This window comes from Mesoplodon mirus, assembly GCF_964341445.2.
Source record: "Mesoplodon mirus genome assembly, chromosome: 4".
NCBI lineage: Eukaryota > Metazoa > Chordata > Mammalia > Artiodactyla > Ziphiidae > Mesoplodon > Mesoplodon mirus.
Window position 1 is genome coordinate 159793627 of NC_138979.1, and position 16093 is coordinate 159809719.

General features: G+C 45.2%; 1 protein-coding gene across 3 annotated transcripts; it reads left to right on the forward strand.

The window, feature by feature from the left end:
* The first annotated feature begins 540 nt into the window (after positions 1-540).
* On the forward strand, positions 541-15292 carry LOC309803543 (acyl-coenzyme A thioesterase 1-like). 3 transcript variants are annotated; one of them, XM_082619930.1, is made up of 4 exons: positions 541-620; positions 1225-1848; positions 6865-7067; positions 9470-11098. In XM_082619930.1, the coding sequence occupies exons 2-4, from the start codon at positions 1263-1265 to the stop codon at positions 10073-10075; spliced, it is 1395 nt and encodes a 464-aa protein (XP_082476056.1). In that variant the 5' UTR covers positions 541-620; positions 1225-1262; the 3' UTR covers positions 10076-11098. The 3 variants fall into 3 exon arrangements, with proteins under 3 accessions (XP_082476056.1, XP_082476058.1, XP_082476057.1); XM_082619932.1 differs by lacking the exons at positions 541-620; positions 9470-11098 and adding an exon at positions 15019-15292 and having other exon boundaries at positions 1213-1848; XM_082619931.1 differs by lacking the exon at positions 541-620 and having other exon boundaries at positions 1250-1848; positions 10993-11988.
* Positions 15293-16093: the final 801 nt, after the last annotated feature.

A 16093-nucleotide genomic window follows, 5' to 3' on the forward strand; every position in this document is an offset into this window, starting at 1 on the left:
CATCGGCAGGCGGACTCTCAACCACTGCGCCACCAGGGAAGCCCGATCCTTTGTTCTTGAGGTCAGGTCAGGTCAAGGTCAGGTAACGATGTTCTCATAAATCTCCACCAAACAAATGTTATTCTCTGTTCCGGCCTGAAAGGGCAAAGTCCCAAGGCACAACTTTCACCCACAGCGCCGGGTCCCCAGACCCTGCCCAGCCGTCATCACTGAGGGAGCAAGGCGTCCAGGACCCAACTGGCCCTCAGGCTCCTCAAGCCGCCCAAAAGGCGGGGGTCAGGTCCCACAGACTGCGACCCAGGCAGACTACCGCTGCCATTAGGTCACAGAGACGGGCATGGGGGAGAGGTTCACCACTGCCTCAAGGCCTGGGCCCCGCCAGTGGGCAGCCTTGGCAAGGGCTCGGAAGCCCTACAGGACACAGCCCCCAGCCTGTCCTGGGGCTCCCCAGCGCACTTGCTGGCAGGAGGCTGCGGAGGGCCTGGAGGACCCCAGGGAGAAGGCCGTGATCTGATCCACCTCTTACCTCACTCTCCGCTGGAGGACCACCGCCGGTCGGACAGTTGGCGGAGCAGAACCGCTAATCGCCTCTCTAACCTTCCCGCTTTGGGGTTCTCACGGTAACCGGTCGCCCAGGGTAACTGCGTGCAGCAAAGGCTGCACGCCAAGGGCTGCTCGCTGCCCCGCTCCACCACAGGATCCCGGGCAGGCTCAGGGGCTCGGTCCCGCCGAGGGGCCGGCGCTGCCTCAGCTGCCGTGGGCCATAGCAGCTGGGCTGGGGGCGGGGGCAGAGACCGGGGTCGCCACGGTCAGCCCGGGGCCCGCGTCGGAGCCAATCGGGCGGCTGGCTGCTGGAGGCGGCGGCGGCCGCACGCTCCTACATCATGGAGGCCCCGGCGTCCGGCCGGCGCGCCCTGCCCTATTACATTAATTTTGGAGACTGGACACTTTGTTAAGTGCCAGGTTCCTTCAGGGGCAGCCCGGTCCAGCCCACGCTGCACGAGCCAAAGAGCTTCTGAGAGGCAAAACTAGGAAAATTCTTCCCAACGTAAAGTTCCTGTGTGTCTGCTTTCGCTCTTGCTTTTAAAGGTCGGCCACTGATTGGCAGGACTTCGCGGCCCTCCAAAGAGTTATAGCAGGATGCTCGGCCCCATTAGGCCTTAGGCTGCAGATAGGCAGCCTGTCGCTAGAGGGACTCTAACTAGTTTCTAACTTTCTTCACAGTCCTCTGCAGTTGACCCGAGATCTGAAAAAGGAGAGAAATGGTGGCCTCATTTCCGGCTCTCCTGCGACCCTTCCGACTCTGTCGATGGGACCCGACACCCTGGGCGCGGTTGGCAGGGCCTACAAAGCTGAGGACCGGTGACCCAAACTCTTGGGCCCCTGCCAGGATGGCGGTGACAGTGACGCTGGAGCCCGCGGGCCGCTGCCGCTGGGACGAGCCGGTGCGCATCGCCGTGCGCGGCCTGACCCCGGAGCAGCCGGTCACGCTGCGCGCGTCCCTGCGCGACGAGAAGGACGCGCTCTTCCGAGCCCATGCGCGCTACTGCGCCGATGCCCACGGCCAGCTGGACCTCGAGCGCGCGCCCGCGCTGGGCGGCAGCTTCACGGGCCTCGAGCCCATGGGGCTCCTCTGGGCTCTGGAGCCCGAGAAGCCCTTGCTGCGGCTGGTGAAGCGGGACGTGCAGACGCCCTTCACCGTGGAGCTGGAGGTGCTCAATGGCCACGACCCGGAGGCCGGAGGGCTCCTGGGCCGGGCGGTGCACGAGCGCGACTTCCTGGCGCCGGGGGTGCGGCGCGAGCCCGTGCGCGTGGGCCGGGTGCGCGCCACGCTCTTCTTGCCGCCGGGTAAGCCCCCTTCTTCCCTAACTGTTTATCTTGTCTGTGAGAGAGAAAGGCAGTAAGTAGGTAGCTCCCAACATTCCGAAGGTCTGTGGGGCCTGAAAATTTCGAGGAGACAAGAATGGAACGTAAGGCTGGCTGGGGAGGTGGCTCTGCTGCTCCAAGACAGAGGTCAGAACGAAGACATCGCAAGGAAAGGGTAAAGATACTTGTAATTTTAAAAAGTATAAGGAGTTTCCAGTTTTTAAAATTTTCTTTCTAAAGTTTCTCAGCTTTACAACTTTGCTTCTAACTCCCGGAGTATATTAAGATTTAAGAAAATTACCATGCAGGAAGAAGGCCTCTTGCTATCCACTGGAAATCTGAATTATTGGTTAATTTTACCATTACATAAAAAGCAACAGGCCAATGAAAAAGTTGAAAGATGCTTATCCTGATTAGGATCAGGGAAATGCAAAGTAAAACTAAACACTACACTCAACACCCTCAAAATTTAGAAGTCTAACATTACCAGTTTTTGACCAGTATGTGGAGGAAGAGGAACTCCCATACACTGCTAAAAGGAACACAATTGGGGCTTCCCTGGTGGCGCAGTGGTTAAGAATCCACCTGCCAATTCAGGGGACACGGGTTCAAGCCCTGGTCCAGGAAGATCCCACATGCTGCCGAGCAACTAAGCCTGTGCACCACAACTACTGAGCCCGCACTCTAGAGCCAGTGAGCCACAACTACTGAAGCCCGTGCTCCACAACAAGAGACGCCACCACATTGAGAAGCCCATGCACTGCAAAGAGTAGCCCCTGCTCACCGCAACTAGAGAAAGCCCGCCAGCAGCAACAAAGACCCAACGTAGCCAAAAATAAATAAATTAATTTTTTAAAAAAAGAGGAACACAATTATTCATCTACTCTGGAAAAAATTGCTTTTACTTAGAAAGTTGACTGTCATTCTACTCCTGGTGCACCAATAGGTATTTATGTTTGTAAGAGCAAAAACAACTGGAAACAGCCTAAATGTCCATCAGCAATAAAACTGATGAATAAATTGAGGTATATTTATAGCACAAAAGTGATTGAACTGTAGTCACAAAAATCAAGGGACTTCCCCGGTGGTCCAGTGGTTAAGAATCTGCCTTCCAATGCAGGGGACACGGGTTCGATCCCTGGTGAGGGAACTAAGATCCCACATGCTACAGGGCAATGAAGCCCGCATTCCACAGCAACTAAGACCCCACGCAGCCAAAAATAAATAAATATTTTTTAAAAACCAAGAATCAGGGCTTCCCTGGTGGCGCAGTGGTTGAGACTCTTCCTGCCAATGCAGGGGATACGGGTTCGTGCCCTGGTCCAGGAGGATCCCACATGCTGCGGAGCGGCTGGGCCCGTGAGCCATGGCCGCTGAGCCTGCGTGTCCGGAGCCTGTGCTCCGCGATGGGAGAGGCCACAGCAGTGAGCGGCCCATGTACCGCAAAACAAAACAAAACAAAAAAACCAAGAATCAAAATGGATGAACCTCAAAAACAGTGTTGACGGAAACAAGTCCCCAAAGAACACATTCAGTGTCATTACATTCAGATAAAATTCAAAAAATAGGCAAAATAAATAAAATACCATTTAAGGAATACTTATAGTAGTAAGACTGTAAAGAAAATCAAGAGATTGATAAAATTCAGAATAGTGGAAAGTGAGGGAAGGGGAACAGGTACTGACAGGGCTTTGATGGTTAGTACTGAATTATTAAAGTTCTGCGTATAAAGTATTTGCCTTATAAATAGTCCTTAAAATTTGCACATTAAATACAAACTTTTAATGTAAATAGTGAAAATGTGACATAACTAGACTTATACACAGTAGGTAGCTTTTTGAGTCTAGCATAATGTATTTCAGATTCATTTCTGTTGCTCCATATATGGGTAGTTCCTTCTTCTTGTGTCTTAGAAGTTTCCCATTAGATGGATGTGGCAGAGTTTGTTTATTCTTTCGCCAGTTGGAGGACATTTGGGTTTCAAGTCTTTGGAGATTAAGAATAAAGTCACTGGAAACGCTTGCATCCCAGTTTTTGTGTGAACACAAAGGTTTTCATTTTTCTTGGGTAAATACCAGGCAGTAAGACTGCTGGGTCATAACCTAAGTGTCTGTTTAACTTTATAAGAAATTGTAAGCTGTTTTCCAAAGTGATTGTATCATTTTGCATCCCCACTGTTGCCCTTAAAAATAAAAGTTAGTAATTTGACTAACAAAAATGGGTTAATTTGGGAATAGCAGAGAACTGCAAATTGGAACAAGCAAGCTACGGCTAAAACCATAGGCAAGTGCAACAAAGCAAGGAGAAGAACGCTATTTTAGAGAAAAAGGAGGAAGCTGGGAGGGGTTGTTTTGAACAAAAGTCCATCAGAGAAAAGAGAGTTTGGGATAATGGTGATTTTTCATTGCTGAGTTGCTGAGGTAGTCAGTTTCTTGGAGGGGAGGCCATTTACATCTTTTGCTGTTGGGGCCTGTAGTTGATGGTTCTTTCCTGTTGATGATCTTTCTGTTGTGATCTGTAATTGACAATTCTTCCTATAATTGACATGGAGTGGTACTGCAGGAAAGCTCCCCAATTCTGACTCCATTGTAGTGAGGTTTCCCTTTATTAGTTTTCACATTTCTCCCTTTTAATCACGATCTTTCTCCAAAACCATCGATGATCAAGAGTCAGTGGAGTGGCTTTCTGTCCTTCTGTGTCAGGAAGGACCTTTCCTGGGTGTCATGTCCCTTGTTAGAGGGAAAGTGCACAGAGTGGAAACCTATTGAGGTCACATTTGAGTAACAAGGAGGGGTAGGAGGGAGAACTTTCAGGAACCTTCCATCTATAGTCCATATTTCTCACGACCCTAAGAACTAGAGATCATCTCTTTTGGTATATATCATTTTTACAGAGGTTTGACAGGAAACAAGTATAGAATCAAAAGTAACATGACAATTCCAAATTGTATGATGATTCTAAACCAGGATCCTAGGCCTGAAGATAGCCAACTGAACAAATATTTATTGGCACTTGTTCTGATTTTGGGGAGAAAAGTTCTCCCTACTGAGGCGAACCCAGAGCCATGGATGCCTCCTGGAAGTCCCTGTTTAAAGCAGCCAGGAAAGCAAAATAGACTAGCGAATACAACAAGGACACAGTCAATCTAAAACAATTAACCAAGTGCATTCAGGAAGGTACAGTGCAGGCATAAACATGAGGCAACAGCTAATGAACTCTTCATGAAGATAGCAAAACTTCAAAGACATTTTAAAACAGTATTCTTACTTAAAAGAACTGTTTGTAACCAAATGTGTTATTAGTGGCATAGCATGTGAGGTTGCAAGTTCAGTTACCCTGAATTTGGATAAGAATCCAGAGTCAGTTAATAGTCCAGATGAAAAGACTAATGTGAATCCTGAACTTTCTAACAGTACTGGCCCTGACATCTTAGCAAAGCTGTCTGGTCAGATGTCATGTGCTTCAATTCTGGGAACTCTTTACTTTCAGGTCATCCTATGATGTGAGGTCCAGTGAGGGTTTGGTGCTTTGTTTAGATGTGTCATGTAAATGAAGAGTCTGTTTCCTGGAGTTTGGCAGCACAAGGGTTGGTAAGCAGTACTTGAAAGGGGCCTTCCCAGTGGGGTTAAAAAAGTCTTTCTGGAGGTGTCTTTTTCAAGAGGAAATCTCCAGAATACAAAGCATGATGCTTAAGGTCTTCATCTCCTGGGATTGCTCTGTGACAAGATTGCTCTACCAAAGCATGATTATTATTTTTTTTTTTTTTAATTTATTTATTTATTTATTTATTTATGGCTGTGTTGGGTCTTCGTTTCTGCGCGAGGGCTTTCTCTAGTTGTGGCAAGTGGGGGCCACTCTTCATCGCGGTGCGCAGGCCTCTCACTATAGCGGCCTCTCTTGTTGCGGAGCACAGGCTCCGGACGCGCAGGCTCAGTAATTGTGGCTCACGGGGCTAATTGCTCCGCGGCATGTGGGCTCTTCCCAGACCAGGCCTCGAACCCGTGTCCTCTGCATTGGCAGGCAGATTCTCAACCACTGCGCCACCAGGGAAGCCCCACATGATTATTTTTAATGGAAGCAACTAGGTCTTTACAGTATGAAATATACCTCCTTTTATCAGCTGTGAATCAAAAGAGGCAGGGGCCAGGTGCGTTGGATGTCTTGTGACTATCTCAAAGGGTGAGAGTTTATGAGTTCCAAAGGGGGTAGATCTGAGATTTAGAAGGACCAACGGCAATGCTCTTGGCCAAGGTACTTGGAGGGTTTGTACGAATTTTGGCAATTGAGTCTTTTTTTTTAAAAAAAATATTTATTTATTGGCTGTGTCGGGTCTTAGTTGCAGCACTTGGGATCTTTGTTGCAGCATGCAGACTTCGTAGTTGCAGCATGTGGACTGTTAGTTGCGGCATGCATTCGGGATCTAGTTCCCTGACCAGGGATTGAATCCCGGCCCCCTGCATTGGGAACGTGGAGTCTTACCCACTGGGCCACCAGGGAAGTCCTGCCAATTGAGTCTTTGTTGTTGTGGTGGTGGTGGTTTTGGCTGCATTGGGTGTTCATTGCAGGCTCTAGAGCACAGGCTCAGTAGTTGTGGTGCATGGGCTTAGTTGCTCTGCAGCATGTGGGATCCTCCTGGACCAGGGTTTGAACCCATGTCCCCTGCATTGGCAGGTAGATTCTTAACCACTGCGCCACCAGGGAAGTCCCTTTAAATTATTTTTAACCACAAAAATAGTACATGCTCTTTGTAAAAATCTGTGGGGCTTTGAGGCCCCAGGTAGAGCGGGGAATGTGGGTTTAGCCTATGCCACAGTCTGGACCTTTGAAGACCAGAGCCGTTCAGCATTTCTGCAGTCTGGATCTCTGAAGACCAGAGCCGTTCAGCATTTCTGATTGTCAACAGAAAACTCTGACATCACCAAATAGGTAAAAATGGCTTTTGACACCACTGCAAAGAGTTTTAGTATAGTTTAGTTTTGTGTTTTGTTTCTTCCCAAGGACCTGCACCCTTTCCTGGGATTGTGGACATTTCTGGAACTGGACGTGGCCTTCTGGAATATCGAGCTAGTCTGCTGGCTGGGAAGGGTTTTGCTGTGATGGCTCTGGCTTATTATAACTATGAAGACCTCCCCAAGAGCATAGAGAACCTCCACCTGGAGTACTTTGAAGAAGCTATGAATTACCTGCTTAATCACCCTCAGGTTGGAACTTCCTCTAATTTTTATGTTCTGCGTATCAGTTCTCCTTCTCTTAAATGCTCTTGGTTTTCACAGAACTTGACAAATTTATGACAGCCCTTCCCTGCCCCCAACACACATTACCTTTCATAGTCGCTTTTCCCAGACAGTTTCCATGCAATTAGATGTTACCATATTAGATTCCCTGCTAGTAAAGATGTCCTAGTTGGAATCATGGAATTTTAAATTCCAGTATTTTATACTATTTCATTACAAGCCCAAACACATTGAGAACCCTGGGTTTGACACAGGAAGTAGAGGAAAAGGGGAAGGAGATCAGTGTCTCTAGTTTAAATGTTTGTGTTTAATAAACCTCTCCTCCATGTGCCCCTCTGAGAGCGGAGGATTCAGTTTTAAAGAAGAACCTGGTGACAAAGAACCTAGGAAGTACAAGAGCGTTTGGAGGGCTCCAGGATATCAGAGGATTAGAGGATAGACCTTGCTTATTTTATAATCCAATCAGAGCTCAAGGGGGATGGAAGTGCTGGAGCTCTTAGAAAATGTGATGGGGTGTAGTGGAACCAGCACAATATGTTTGATAGAGAAAAGTTAAATTTGAGATTTGATTTTTCCACTGAACTAGCTTCATGACCTTGGGGCCTCTGTTTCTTCCTCTCAAAAGTTGAGATGACAGTAATATCCCATTCCGAGTATCTTTATGAGAAATAAGTGGCTGAAAACAGTTAAGGGTGCTCTTGTAGAAACCATGACCAAAAAAAAAAAAAAAAAAGTGCTGTTGAGAGGTCAATAAAAAGGCATTTGTAACAGAAGAGTTTGGTAATTGACAAGAAGAGTCCTTTCGGAATAGGGCAAACCCAAATTACCCTGGAGGGGATTGAGTAGAAAATGAAGAAAGAAAATAACTACAAAGTTTCCCACAAGTTTTGCTGTGAAAGGGAGTAGAAAACGGGCAAAGTGGATTTAAGCTCAAAGGATTGTTATTAAAATGTAAGAGGTACTAGAGCTTGCGGTACACTGATGGGGATGAGCCAGTAGAGAAGAACGTTATGAAGGAGAGAGAGAAGGAGGAAGTAATTGCAGGAGCAGAGTCCCTGAGGATGAGAATAGATGGGATCCCAAGCACAAGCAGAGGGTGGCCTTGAATTAGAGATACTTTGGAAACAGGAGGGAAGGAGGAGAGCTTGATTCATGTAGAACTAAGTAGACTTGGAAGGGAAAATTGAGGACAAGTTCCTACCTGATAGCTTCTATTTTTAGTGAAGGGGAATAGGAGTTAAAGGGGCTTACAGAGGTAGGAGACAAGGTGGAATGGCCTTTTGGAGAAGTGGAAAGCAAACATCAGGGAAGCAGGATTGAGGGGCAATATGGATGCTTATTTGAAATTTGTGGTCATGACATGAAAGTAAGATCTGTCCGCACGAGCATATATATATATTTTTAATTAATTTATTTATTTTTGGCTGCATTGGGTCTTTGTTGCTGCGTGCAGGCTTTCTCTAGTTGTGGCAAGCGGGGGCTACTCCGTTGCGGTGCGCAGGCTTCTCATTGCGGTGGCTTCTCTTGTTGAGGTGCGTGGGCTCTAGAGCACAGGTTCAGTAGTTGTGGCGCACGGGCTTAGTTGCTCCGTGGCATGTGGGATCTTACTGGACCAGGGCTCGAACCCGTGCCCCCTACATTGGCAGGCGGATTCTTAACCACTGCACCACTAGGGAAGCACATCAAGCATATATTTTTTTCTCCAGCAGTGTTCATTTGCACAAATGCAGGCCTGGAGGAAGTGAATAACAGGTGCTAACTGAGGTTAGCACTTTTCTGGCGAGTAGGACCAAAGGGAGAGAGGTATTAAGGGAGTTAGGGGTGTTTGCAGGGGAGCGATAATAACGATGAAGCTTGAAATCTAAGCTGGATGAGGTGGGAAGTGAGAAAATGAGAGAGGTACCGATAGGGAAAAAATGGTAGTCAGGGTCTCAAAGAGGTGGGAGTGGGCGGTACTAGAATTGCTAAACTGGAGGTAAATAAGATGGTGATTAGAGAGTAGAATGCTTGAAGCTGAGATTTTGGAGATGATGTACTTATTGATGACTTGGTTTAGGTTATGACAATGGGAGTGTGTGTCTGAGGTTGGGGAGAGAAAAAGATAATGGGAGGTTTGGAGGTCAAGGAACTGAGAGGCCAAAGTATTTAGTTGTCATCCACATGGTTGAAGACACCAGGAATGGTGATGGAGAAATTGTGGAAAGCAAGGTAGAGAGGAAGGATAAGTCAGTATCCCAAGGCTGCAAACCCTGATAAGTGGGAGAGCCCAGATCCACGCTCAGTTCTAACCGACTCTCAAGTCCAGGCGCTACTCGCCACACTGCACTGTTCATGGACTCATTCTCCTTTTCCCTTTGGCCTTTTCTCAGGTAAAGGGCCCAGGGGTAGGGCTGCTTGGGATTTCCAAAGGAGGCGAACTCTGCCTCTCCATGGCCTCTTTCCTGAAGGGCATCACCGCGGCTGTCATAATCAATGGCTCTGTGGCCAGTGTCGGCGGAACCTTACACTACAAGGGTGAGACACTGCCGCCTGTGGGTGTCAGCCGAAGTCGATTCAAGGTGACCAAAGATGGCCTAGCAGACATTTTGGATGTCCTGAACAGCCCTTTGGAAGGACCTGATCAGAAGAGCTTCATTCCTGTGGAAAGGGCTGAGTGTGCCTTCCTGTTCCTTGTGGGTCAGGATGACCACAACTGGAAGAGTGAATTCTATGCTAATGAGGCCTCTAAACGCTTGCAGGCCCATAGTAAGGCGAAGCCCCAGATCGTCTGTTACCCAGGGGCGGGACACTACATTGAGCCTCCTTACTTCCCCATGTGCCGGGCTTCCCTGCACACCTTGGTGGGCAGTCCTGTCATCTGGGGAGGGGAGCCCAGGGCTCATGCCAGGGCCCAGGTGGATGCTTGGCAGCAGCTCCAGACTTTCTTCCACAAACACCTGGGGGGGGGAAAGGGGACAATCCCCGGAATGCTGTAATCGTTTATCCTGGGAACAGCTGCCACGATTAGTGTATATGTGTAGTTTTTTTCTTTTTAATAATTACTTCAGCATTAAAGTGAATGTACCAAGACATTTTCAAGATATTTATAAATTACATACTTTTTCAGTTGTTTGGGAGGAGTGATTCTACAGAAAACACAACAGATGGAGAAAGCATGCCCTTTAGTGTCTAACAACACATAACTGACAAGGCTTTAGCTCTGAAAGGAAAAGAGTAATACCTGGTACACAATTGGGGCTCAGTTATTATTTGAATAATTTATTATTGATTTTGTTTAATAATTAATTTATAAATAAATGATTACCTACTGTGGAAGAAAAGCATATAAAATATCAAAAATATTATCAGATCTGAGTTTCTAATTTAAGAATGGAAGTGAACATCTTAGCTGTAATTACTATACTAGTTATAGAACTTAGATGAAAAAAATTACTAAAAATTTTCAAAGCAAGTATGTTTTTAGTTCTTTGATGTCTTCTCCTTGAATGAGTGAGCATTCTCCTCATGCAAGTGTATTTTAAGTTATTTTTGTGTCTCCACATATGGACCTTTGTGATCTAGTTATTTGGAAAGCTGGTAAAACATTTAGATGAATTTCATAAGTGACTTTAATAATGATCAGCGTGCAAATAAATGATTCAGTTTTGTACCACTTGATACAAATAGTTCCATATTAAACTTACTAAACTTTTCTAAAGCTTAATGTGTTTAAAATAAAAAACACCTTAATTTGTGATATGGTGTTCCGGTTCCTCAACTTTCTTTTTCAGTAAAGCAATTCCTGACAGGTGTTTTTTCTCGAAATTCAAAAACAGTACAGAACTCTTTTTGTTTTGCCAGCTGTTTTTTTCTTCTATACCATTGTGAGGCAGGTGTCATCTTTATTTTACAGATGAGGAAACTGAGACTCAGTACCTGCATGGTACCTCTAGAGCTGGGGCCCCGGCTCCCCACATCAAGTTTCTTCTCTCTTGAGCCCGTCCATGCCCTGTGCAGGGCAGCAGCTCCAGCCACAGGCAAAGGAAGTGGCTCGTTTTTCTCCTGCCTAAGTTCTCAGGGGAGTTCATGGACTTGCAGTGGGGGGGGTAGGGGTATTTCAGGGCACTGATGTTGAAAGAGTAGATCTGGAACCGTGTTTAAACCCTTGACATAGTAGTATGGTTTTGTGGGAGCTGACAGGCAACTCAATGCCTACACTCCTTCCCTTGATTGTTAACAATGTGTATGTGATTTGCCCTCCTCTTCCTCTTTCCTCTCTATCTCTCTTTCTGCTACTTTCTGTAAACAGCGTCTTCCGTGACACTTGAAGGAATCGCGCCATCTATTAAGCTGGAGTGTCAGTCTTCTCTAGATGCTGATCATGAGTGATAAAAGGCAGAAGCAGCAGAAATTTGCGGGCCAATTAATGACGAAGCTAAATTGTAGACCATGTATTTCAAAAGACACAAAGATGATTTCCTCTTTAAATTCTCTTGAGTAGGAGGATCTAAGAAAAGGGGAAATAGAGACACCATAGGCACATGTTCTGGAGGGGAGAGTGAAACTACATACTATGATGTGAAGATTAGAAAAGATTTCAGAGGGATAGTGGCTTTTGATATGGGTCTTAACTGATAGGATCTCTTTTTCTCTGAATCTAGAGTAATAAAAATTCATAGAAAACTTGGAAAATAGAGAAAATTATTCACTAGAAAAGGAGTTGTATATAATCCAATCACTAGAAACTAGCACACTTAACATTTTAGAGTATTTCCATTTTCCTCTAGGCTTGTTGTTGTGTGTATTGAGTTTTTACTCAATTAAGTGTACATCCGTTGTACCTCAGTATTGTATGATGTTTTTCTTACCATGTTATTATATTCTTCAAATACATGACTTTTTAAAAACAGTGATATGTATTCCATTGATTGGTGCTACAACCCTTCATTTAATCAGTCCCCTATTGTTAGCCCTTGACGTTGTTGATAGTTTTTCTTTATAAAGTCCGTCCCTATGGTGAAGGGACATATACATGTGTAAGTCTTTGTGTGTCACTGATTATTTCTTTAAGAGAGATTCTTTGAAAGGAAATTACTGGGTCAAACTTGTAAACAGTATTATGATCCTTTACTGTGCTTACCTGAAACAATCAACTACGCCATCAAAGACACTGTACGAGGCAGCCATGTTGTCAGCACTGGTGTAATGGGGGTGTATAGGTGTGCGTGTGTCTAAGGTTTATAACTTTATAAATTTTATAGGTTGAAAATAGAATCTCATATTGTTGTGCTTTGTTGTTGTTGCTAGTGAGGTTGAGTATTTCCCTCTCTTATTGGGAAGATATTTGTATTCCTTTTAATCTACATTTCCCATTCCTTTAGAATGTTCACCTGTTTCTTCATGACCTAGAGCAGCATTTCAGTATGTATTTCAGAAGTAGATAATTCTAATATATGTTGGCAACGTTATATTACCTTGTTATTTGCCACTTAAACTATGTGTATGTGTGTGAATGTATGTGTGTCAGGATTTGCAAGATGGACTTGATGATGGAAGGTGGAAATGATAAGAAATATGTGTACTGGTCTCTGCCTGTACCTTTCTCCCAACTTCCAGCACAGAGCTCCTAAACCCTTGTAAATTCCTAACTGATAAAGTCACTAGTAGCATCTTTTGTTCTATCGAGGCGACTCTGGGTGGGCTCCTGGATGGCTCCTGGGTGGGGACTGGGAACCAGGAAGACCAATCCATGATTAGAAGCTTGGAATTTTCAGCCGTCTTGCCCCATTCTCCAGGGGAGAGCAGGGCCAGAAACTGAGTTAATAATTGATCATGCCTATGTGAGGAAGCCGCCAGAAAATCCCAATAGTATGGGGTTTGGAGAGCTTCCAGGTTGCCAAACACTACCACACAGGCAGGGTGATGCACCCCAACTCCACAGGGACAGAAGTTCCTGTAGTCGGGACCCTCTCAGACCTCGCCCCATGCATCTCTTCATCTGGCTGTTCCTCTATATCCTTTGTGATTTCCTTTAACAAGGTAGTTGATGTAAGGGTTTCCCTGAGTTCTGCGAGCTGCTCTGGCAAATTAGTTGAACCTGAGGAGGGGGTTGTGGAAACCTCGGATTTATTGCCAAATCACACAGAACTTGTGGGTACCCTGGGGACCTATTACTTGCAATTGGCAGCTGAGGAGGGGTGAGAGCAGTTTTGTGGGACTGAGCCTTTAACCTCAGCGAACTGACACCATCTCCAGGTAGATAGTGTTAGGACTGAATTAAATTGTAGAACATCCAGATGGTTGTCTCAGAGATATGCCTGGTTTGGAGATAAAAACCTCCACACATGTGGTAACCAGCAGTGTCAGAAGAGCAGTGTTCTGTGTGAGTAGTAAAGGAGACACACAGAAAAGAAAGACACAGGAGGAGAACTGTAGGTTTTTCCTTATATACAGAAGACATTTTAGGAAGTCAAAATAACAGGCTCAGTGGTGGAAAACTCAAGTGTGTTCAAGTATAGTCCATGTTAGAGTATAGGGTACACATAAAATAGCAGTGGGTAAACACTACAAAAGGAGGAGAATGCTATGTGATAGACAGTCTTAAATGTGTTTAATTGTACAGGCAAAGGGAGACCTTAAAGATTGGTAAGAAAGAGAGTGATATAGTTGCCATTGTACTTTAGAAAAAGAATATGGTGTGAAGTACCCACATGGACACTATTGCAGTAGTGAAGGATTCTACTGCAGTGGCTTATGGGAAGAGTGGACCCTTTCTATCTTACACACTTTATGGGATCTCAAAATTTCTTGATACTTTCTAGTTAAACCTAGAAGCTGTAGGGAGGGAGGAGGACTGTTCCTTTTCCTAAAAGAAGTTTCATTCTGAACAGTACTTGGACACCAATTCTGCATGGACATCAGTTTGGATCTGGAGAAGCCCCAGGGTAGGAACTAATCAAACCTCATTTTAGGAGAGGACAGTGCTCTTCAGGCTTCTTCATCCCTTTAGTGGCCATTGACTGGACCACATCTAGCTAATCAGACCCCCTTGACATCCTCTGTTACCTCAACAGTATCCCTTTGTTTGTGCTCTATTTCAATACTTGTTACTATTCAAATATCAACAAAATTTCTACTAGGAATGAATGTGATTTTACCTTATCTCACCTGTGTAGGGGAGGAAAATTTTTACCTATACTCTTTTGGAGTTTCTGACTAGGCTTGAGAATAAAATTGACATAAGACAGATTAACAAGAGAAAAGAATACTAAGTTTTTTTTTTACATGAACATCAAGGTCTCAACAAGGAAATGAAGACCAGAAGAAGAGGAAAAAACGAAGTATTTATACAGTAGTTTGAAGAGAGTGCAAACTGTGGAAAAGTAAAATATATGGGGAAACTAAAGGAAGATAAATTATTGTGACAGTCATGTGCAGAATTCTCTCAGCCTTGACTCCTATTTCTGGTGATAAGACTGAACTTTCCTCCCGTATAGGGAGGCACCACTCACAAAGGAGTCTCCTCTTCTGCTTTCAAGGAAAAAACGGGGGATAAGTGCCCTTCTTGCGCCTGCTGTTTTTCAAGTGCCTTTAGCTCTAGTCAGTATGCCAAAGTGACATACTTTGGGGTGGCATCCGCTGAACCCTTCACCTGAATTGTTTCCACAGTATCTCTCATCCCCACTTGACTTTGAGAACTGAGGATAAACTGAGGGAGAATTTTCATCTTGCTGTGAAATACTGTGTGCTTAATTTCTTCATGTTTCCCAACATGTTTTTTTCTAATGGCAAATTCTGAGTTCAAATCTAAAACACAAGAGTATTCTAAAAGTTAACCTCTAAATTCCTTAACTGGTCCCACTAATAGTCATAATTCTTATTAGTCCCATATTTTCCTTCTGTAAATTCTAAAATATTCCTTTCTTGTTCTAACTTCTAGAAAGCCACCAATACCGTAATGGGTCTCCTCCACTGCTCTCAGGGATGCTGTCAAGTGCTTACCCAGCAAACATTACCCTTCCTCCTGGTATAAGACTTCCGGATTTTCATTCAGGAATTGGCCATCCTCTGCAGCTACGGGCATCAGGGAAAGCTAACTCCACCCTGATGGCAAGGGCAGTGACGGTCATCCCTGTTGGGTTTAAGTCAATCTCAACATTCCATCCAGGGGAAAGTATGTAATTTAGGTGACATACTTGGAATTCTGGATTTTTTCCCTCCCATTAAACATGAACAGGGCTTCCCTGGTGGTGCAGTGGTTGAGAGTCCGCCTGCCGAGGCAGGGGACACGGGTTCGTGCCCCGGACTGGGAAGATCCCACGTGCCACGGAGCGGCTGGGCCCGTGAGCCATGGCCGCTGAGCCTGCGCGTCCGGAGCCTGTGCTCCGCAACGGAAGAGGCCACAACAGTGAGAGGCCCGTGTACCGCAAAAAACAAAACAAAACAAAAAAACATGAACGAAGATGCAGGAAGCCCCAGTTATTCCACCAGTCACCATGTGACACTGTGATTGTCAGAGCAGACAGAAGGAAATCGTTCTTGGTGTCATCACTGAGCTATCGGATCAATCAAATATGAAGCCAGACCTATTCCTGATTTTCTATCAAATAAATTTCCTTATATTTTTAAAGGCTTTAATTTTTTTAGCATGTTTAGGTTCACACTAAATTGAGGACAGAAATTTCCCATAGACCCCCTTCCCCCACATATGCACAACCTCCATCAACATCCCACACCAGAACGCTACATTTATTACAACTGATGATGCTACATTGACCCATTATTATTACCCAAAGTCCCTAGTTTACATTAGGGTTACCTCTTGGTGGTGTACATTCTATGGGTTTGGACAAATGTATTGTAACATGAATCTACCCTTATCGTACCATACAAAATTGTTTCACTGCCCTAAAAATGCTCTGTGCTTCACCTATTCAACCCTCCCTCCCTCCAACCTCTGGCAACCACTGATCTTTTTACTGTCTCCATGTTTTACCTTTTCCAAATGTCACAGA